Source organism: Morone saxatilis, unplaced genomic scaffold (assembly GCF_004916995.1).
Source record: "Morone saxatilis isolate NCDOM2014 unplaced genomic scaffold, NCSU_SB_2.0 Contig7, whole genome shotgun sequence".
In the NCBI taxonomy this organism is placed as follows: domain Eukaryota; kingdom Metazoa; phylum Chordata; class Actinopteri; family Moronidae; genus Morone; species Morone saxatilis.
This window is the reverse complement of record NW_023340246.1, coordinates 264,228-271,845: the sequence shown is the minus strand read 5'-3', so window position 1 is coordinate 271,845 and position 7,618 is coordinate 264,228. Positions and strand designations below refer to the sequence as shown.

Sequence of the window (7,618 nt, the reverse complement as noted above, 5' to 3'; positions counted from 1 at the left end):
CAAGCTTCCGATTGGGGGACGACCACCCCACCCCTAACCCTAACTCCCCCTAAAACCATAAAGTAATTTAAACATTTCTGTTTGTGTACGGAGTACACAAATGAGCTTTAGAGGTGCCGGTAGGTAAACTTTTGAGAGAGCCAGGCTAACTCTGTCCCCCTGCTTCCAGTCTTTATGCTAAGATAAGCTAACAAGGTCATGAGTCCATATCTGTATTAAACAAACCTGAGGCCTGATCTTCTAATCTCACATGTTCAGGGAACCAACGTTGCTCAAATAAATGCAGCTTTAAACATTTATTAATACATTTTTATTTATTAATTATTAGCATCATGATGGACAGTAGATCCAAACCATAAGACCACAAAAAATTGTTAATAAGGTAGAAAATATGAAAAATGTTTTGTAACACTTAGTAGGGAAGCTACTTCATCCCATAGATATCAGTATCTTTACAAAATACAATTTAACATATATTCAAAGTAGTACAAAATTCCCAAAAAGCAAACTATCCCTTTAAATGTTGACCATTTTGTAAGCTCCGTTGTTTCAGAAGCACACCATGTATCCCAAGCTTAGCAGAGTTATTACTGACTTAAGCAGTAATGTTGTAAATGTGGTCCCAATATAGCAATACACAGCAGGTACATTTAAATAGCTGTTTAGAGACCACAGTGGTGTGTATAACCATATGAAAGCAGTGAGAGCACAGTCACATGAAAAAGGTTCAGTTAACATTAATGCCATAAATGGAACTGCTGCAGACTGAACAGATGATTGGTTAGTGACACTTAGCAGGTCCAAGAGCACAGGAACAAAGAGCAATGATTAGCGGAAGGGATGGAGGAGAAAGAGAAAGGAGAAGGGGAGGAGAGAGTGTGATTCCAAGCTAGATAAGTACTGAGCTGAGCACAGCAGCAGCAGCAGCAGCAGCAGCAATGGTGGCCTTCAGGGAAGGAAGGATGGGGGGGACAGATTTCCTGACTCAGTAGGAGCAGGTTTGGCTAACCTCCTTCACTCTCCCTGATCCTCCAAGCTCTTTCCCAGCCCTTCTCCACTGTCTTCTCCCCTCCTTCTCCTCCTCATCCTCCTCCTCCTGCTTCAGTCTGCACCTCCCGCTCCCTCCAGTCCTGGAGGATGTGTTGCTGCCTGTTGCGGAGCTCATTGACCACAGAGAATGAATTTGGCAATGCCAGAGGTCTGTGTTATCACTATCTGTGGGAAAGGGGGACTTGCATCCTGAGGGAAAACCCACAAGTGGACAGTCCAACGAGTCCCATTCAAGGCCACTGGATGTCATTAGACTAGTTATCTTTGTGTTTACAAAAAAAAGAAAAGAAAAAAAAGTTTAATGTTGTGGGTCTTAAAAAATCATTCCAATAAAACAGAATTGAGAAAAATCCACTGGTACCGCCAATCAGGACTGCAGCGCGAGAGCTGGAAGTTGAAAAATGGCCGACACACAGATGGATTTACTCACGTCGTCTTGGATGTCCAGGTCGCAGCCAGCTTTGAGCAGGATATGCACAACCTCGATGTGGCCTTTGTAGGCAGCCAAGTGCAGGGGGCTTCTGCCATACTGTGGACACAAAAGACACACAACTCAGCCAAGTGAACAAGAGACACAACGTAAGCACACAACCGACCCACAGAAGCAGACAAAGTGGAGGAAAGAAGCCCATCACTGCTGTCCCACACAGAATCACAGTGCAGTGAGACAGATACGGCTGCAGCGGAAGTTACAGTGCTCATAGCTGGAGACAATCTGCTACAGAGTACAATCCAAAAACAAACAAGTCCTTAATCCATGGTTTAAGAGAACAGTGCGCAATGTGCACAGATGTTCATGTAAGCTGAGCAGAGGATACAAGGACCTGTGGGCGGGCCCTGAAGCAAAAAAGTTACTTTTTATTGCTGATACCCAAGGCTTAGGATTTAATTAAAAATGGTAACAGCTAAATGGATTTTCTACGTAAGAAATAGTTCCTATAAAAAACAGCAATGTCTGTGGATTATCCAAAATACATAGAATATCATTTTACAACACTGAGCGCTATATTCAGGTGGATGCAGAAATCTTAAAGACATATCTCCAAACCAGGGCCACGATGTATAAATCTGTAATAAATGGTCTTAAGAACAGTCCTATAATTTGCCTTGGAAATAAAATAAAATCTTAAATAAGTTAAAGGGTGAGAGATAAACAAATAAAAAAACATTGAGTTCCTACACAGTGTTTGTCTGTAATGCAGGGGTCAGCCTAAAAAATTTATATACTCCAATGTAGTATTACAGCTGAATTTGTCATGCCAATTTGTCATGTTTTCTATTTATTTTATATAACGAGGAAGGTCCTTTTTAACAACTGATATAGATGTGTGTCTGTTTCTTTTAGAATCTTACCCAGCTCTTACTCTGGGTGGCCTGCAGTAGTTTCTACTGAACACCTCTGCTAAAATCATAAAACAATTGATACAAAACATTAACCACAGCACACAGCAAATGCCTTACATTCCACAAATGTGACTACTGTTTCAGGGTTCCCACTCTGTAAGAAATTATTTCCCAGGGCCTTTCCAGGACTTGTTTTTCGGGGAAAAAAAATACACAGTGCCAAAAAGATTGCTGCAAGTTATTTCCACGTGGTAAACCTGGTTTTAATGTCATACCATACAGGTTCTCCTATCAACTAAATACGAAGGATATCTAAGGCGTAGATCTGAGTGGAAGGGCTAAAATACAATTTCCAGGACGTCGAGGATAACATCAATTATTTCCAGGATATTTGGTTATTTTAATCAATTTCCAGGTGTTTCCATGACTGGAAAACTAGTCTCAGGTTTTCCAGGATGTGTGGGAACCCTGTGTTACTGCATCTCTAGGCAAAATGAGATGAGATGTATAAGGATCTGGGTGGCTTACCACCTTGGCTAAACAGTTTCCAGAGGGAAACCCTGACAGGGCTAATGAAACTAAAACTATATGCATGGATAGATGCAGCCTGAATTAGGTGATGAAATATAATTTTGGAACTGACAACCTGTGCTAATGGAAAACGCACCTGTTGGAATGCAGCGATGCTCTGTACTTAACCATGGAAGGTGAGATGACATAAGGGCAGTAAACAGTGGGAAATTCCTTCTTACAGTAGCCAGGAGATATTAGGATAATATTCGCTGGCAGGATTAGGTTAAAAGCTCTCAACACACCACGACATCCTGAACATTACATCCAACCTGAACTGCATGGAGGGGAATGAGAGAGCAGGATGTCAGCATGTAGGTAACCATTCACACTTCAAACACAAGATCCAGGTGATCTCTGTTAATCTGTAATTATACTGAGTAAACACGGTTTAATTACAGATCCAGTGTGTATTCCCACACAACAGCACAAGCCGCATTACACCCCAGGTATTATCTCGGCATTTGGAGGTTCGTGCTTTGTTTGGGTGCGGCTCGGCTCTGCATTTATGTGGTCCTCAGATTGAGTTACATAGGGCCTGGCTTGGACGGAAGCCATCAGGCGAGCTCAGGTAAACAGCAGGCTTCGGGCCAGCAGGGAGCCTCTGTTGTCTCCAGACTGACTGAGTGTCTGGCTGTGGCTGTCGGTATGCTGTCACATCTTAATGCTCTGTTGGCTTGTGTTGTGGAAAGGATCCAAACACCGTTCTTTGAGGTATAAAAACGAATTATTCAAAGAGCTGTTTGAGAGGGACCAGAAGTCCTCATTCTCCTCACTGCACGGGACTTGTGAAGTGGAGGACCTGTGTTTAGAAGCTTTTTTTTAACCTATAACAGTTTTCTTTCAAACATTCCCTGTGGTGTTTCTGACCTCTAGTAGTGTAATGGAGCCGTTTTCTATGAGTAGGTCCCGTTTTGTGTATTGCACGCACACACATACGTGATTATATGCTAGAATGCAGCATCTACAACCAGTGTTTGCTTTGTCCGTTCTGGGTTGCTGTAAATTCATGGCAGTTCAGCATGGTGGCCTCCGAGGAACAAGACCCGCTCTCACTCTGTAGATAAAAACGGCTGATTATAAGCTAACGAAGGACAACAATTCTTACTTTCAGGTGATTATACACTAATGAAAACATTCCTATAAATATTAGAATAGAATTAGAATCACTTTATTTGCCAGGTTTGTACAAACACAGACTGAGCATAAAAATACGGAACAAGTTCAACAAAACAGATAAATAGTATCTGAATAAAATTAGTTTAAACACTGTTGAAAACATTTGGGATAATGTAAGTTCACAACTCAAATATATAACATAGATCTAGTATAGCTTCACAGTAAGTGTATACTTTGTGTGTTTCCAAATTACAGTTGAAATGTTAATATAAAGTGTGTTTCACTTATTTTTATTAATTCCTTATAAAAATTCAAATTAAATCAAACTTCTGTCATTGAGGGATGAGACCAGTTGGCCACTGACCTCTCTAGATAGTAAATTCAGAGGTGATAAGGCACTCACTCATTCTCTTCTTCCATACATTACTGTACCCTTCCTGCCTGCTTTTTATACATCTGTTTTTTCACTTTCAATCCATTCATCATATTACCCTTCCAAAAACTACTCCTACATTCCTTTTTCTGAGCAGAGGAATGTTTCAGATGAAACTCTGCCCCCTTTATCCTGGATTTAGCTTCCACAATGGCACCCTGCCAAAATACCCAAATACAGCTGCTTTAAAACAAGATCATGTTGATCATGCAGAGCAAGCAGCAGCACATGTAATATTGTTGTAGCTGTTTCAATATGATGACATGTGTTCATGTTCCCATGGAAAATTGGTTTGCAGTGTCACTGCCAGAACAGCAAACACAAAGCACATGACACAACAAAAACATCCGTTATAAAGCTTTCTCAAACAGAGAGTGCTCAGCCCTGTTTGCATGTGGTCTCTTTTAAAATTAGGTATCTGACAAAATTAAAAAAAAAAAATTACCATGAAACCAATCATTTTACGTGTGCCTGAAACTTGGCCTCTTACCATGTAGAAGTTAAACTCCTAAATCCAGGAAACATGCAGCACAAAAGCTCTGTTGTTACTGTATCTGGGGAAACAAAGTGATAATGGAGAAAAATGCCACTGCCTCATCAGCAGGATTATACTACAGACTGTAATAAACAGTGTAGAGATCTACAAGCTTGATGTGTGATTGGAACGGATTTTTGATAACTTCGGTACTTTTAATACTATCAAATGTATAATTAGTAGTTTCTAATGTCGGAAATGGAATATAATATTCATATGTATGTTTTCATTAGTGTATAGTCACCTGAAAATACGAGTAGTTTTGTTTTTGTTATCTTAGAATGAGCCATTTATATCTACAGAGGGAGCGGGTTACCTTCCATGGAAATTGCCATGTTTCTACAGTTTTCACAAGTTTGGCAGCCACCATAGTTTATCCTTCGTGCTTGGGAGGGGAAGATGAAGCATGGGGGTTGCAATATACAACTACACCTGCGTTAACTGAAAGAACAGCTCAAGATAGAAAGGAAGGGGGAGAGAGATAAGCGATGACACGCAACAACAGGCTAGACCCAAACCAATGGTCGCTGCAGCAAGGACTTAGCCCTGGCAATCATTTATATACATATTCTGTATTTATATTTTTGACAAACCTAGCCCACACTGCTCCATGAAAAAGAATGTGATATCACAGGTCTAAGACCCTTTATAGCTCACCTACTGAGCCAGCCTCTCTGTTGATCAACCACCTGTACACACCCAGCACCTGTCAGGCCTTTAATACCATCCTCCCTGCGTGTCTACACACCAACTGCAGGTACCCCACCCCATCTGTGAGTGGAATACAGACTTCCCTCACCACCAACACTAAAGCTCAAGCTGGTCAAGTTTGCTGATGACACCATGACGTGGGCCTCATCAAGTACAATCATGAGTTGGCCTACAGGAACACTGTGTCTCAGCATAGTGTTCAGTTAACAATGTGGAATCCAAAAGATTAACATCTCCCAGAAATTTCGCACCCAGTTCTATAGAGCCACCCGCAAGAGTGTCCTCACCTCCTCCATCACTGTGTGGTAACCAGCACCCTCTGCCCACACCAGACTGGAACGCATTGTGCAAACAGCCAGGCAGCTCACAGGCCAGGAACAGGTGCCTGTGAGGGTTCTGCACAATACGAGAGCCAGAAAGCAGGCTAGTACAATAGTGGCAGAGCCATCATACATGCCTCTTCAGGAAGCTTCCATCCGGCCGCAGGTTTGGATCATATGGAAGATGAACGGGTGTGGTTGAGTTTTTACATGAACATTCAGCTTTAGCCTGTCTTTTAGCAAAACATCATGTATATAGCCAGAAAATGTATATTTTAGACCCTTACTGGGTTCTTGTTTTAAAACAAGTCAAGCAACTCTCATATTAATAATTAGCTAGCTACATTTGTTATTTTAGATAGCAAATTTCAAGTTTGTTGACTACCACTGCCTGAAATCAAAGAACAATTGAATCTGCCATTGTTATTATTGTACGCGGCATATGTGCCATGCTAGAATGGACAACTTGACAGGCATACCAACAGTAACTATGAAGGGTGGGGCTAAGCAAAATCTAGTTTGTTGAATATGCTAGCAGTACATCAGTGAAACAGCAAGGACCAAAATCCACTGGAAGAGGTCAATGGTCATCAACCAGGAGTCAGTGGTCGGCCAGAGAAAGATTAAGAAGAACATTCACATCTGACACCACAGAGCATTGTTTGAAAAAAAAAAAAAAAAAAAAAAAGATGGGGGTTGCCAGTATTTTCTTCACAAAATTATTTTATTTTATTTGAACAAAAGGAACAAAAGTTCAAAAACAGATCGTTCTCACTCTAAAAATAAATAAACCTTGAAAACAGTCAAGTGGTACCATTTTCTATACTTTGTCACATAAATTGGGTTCAAACTCAGTCCCAACAGATTGCCACATGAGAAAAAAGGTGCCCTGCCTACAGTATAATTACTTCTCCACATCTAACATCCAGGCCATTGTTTTAGATGTACACTGGCCCAAACTGGCACAAGAGAGTGTTACATCATTATAACATAACGTGTATTAGTAAATGACCTTTGAACCTTGGTGTGTTTGCAAGAAGATGTAAGAGCTGGGATGAAATAATAAAGAAAGGCCTCAGGGGACTTTGTTGCCAGTTCTGACTGTCACACACGTGTGTGTGTGTGTGTGTGTGCGTGTGTGTGTGCGTGTGTGAGAGTGAGTGAGTGTGTGAGTGTTCTCCTGAGCTTGAAAGCTGTGCCAGTAAATCCATCTGGCAAGCAAGCAGCTAAAAGCTGTGATAATTTGTTGAAACATCTGTATATCAACACACTTCTAAACTTCTTGCTGTAGGTTACTCAGCAAAGAAAATATATGATGGCTCAATTCACACTCAGCTAAATCAACGTTACATTCACTCACACGCTGATAAAACTGTTTTGTATTTAGGAATGAGAATGAACTCACCATACAGTAAAAGGATCTTTAAGACGAAATAATATATACAAAATTTGCATTAAAATGTCTTTAAAAATAAATACTAGGCCAATGTTATACATGTTTTGAGTTGGATGCTTACATTATCCCAAATATTTTCA

General features: G+C 40.7%; 1 protein-coding gene across 1 annotated transcript in view; it reads right to left on the bottom strand.

The window, feature by feature from the left end:
* ankrd6b (ankyrin repeat domain 6b) overlaps window positions 1-7,618 on the bottom strand; it is a 26,836-nt gene that overhangs the window by 16,344 nt on the left and 2,874 nt on the right. The window contains exons 2-3 of the mRNA XM_035679069.1: window positions 6,050-6,158; window positions 1,481-1,602 (exon numbers count right to left, since the gene is read on the bottom strand). Coding sequence (XP_035534962.1) covers window positions 1,481-1,602; window positions 6,050-6,158 — 231 coding nt within the window. The remainder of the gene's footprint in view (window positions 1-1,480; window positions 1,603-6,049; window positions 6,159-7,618) is intronic.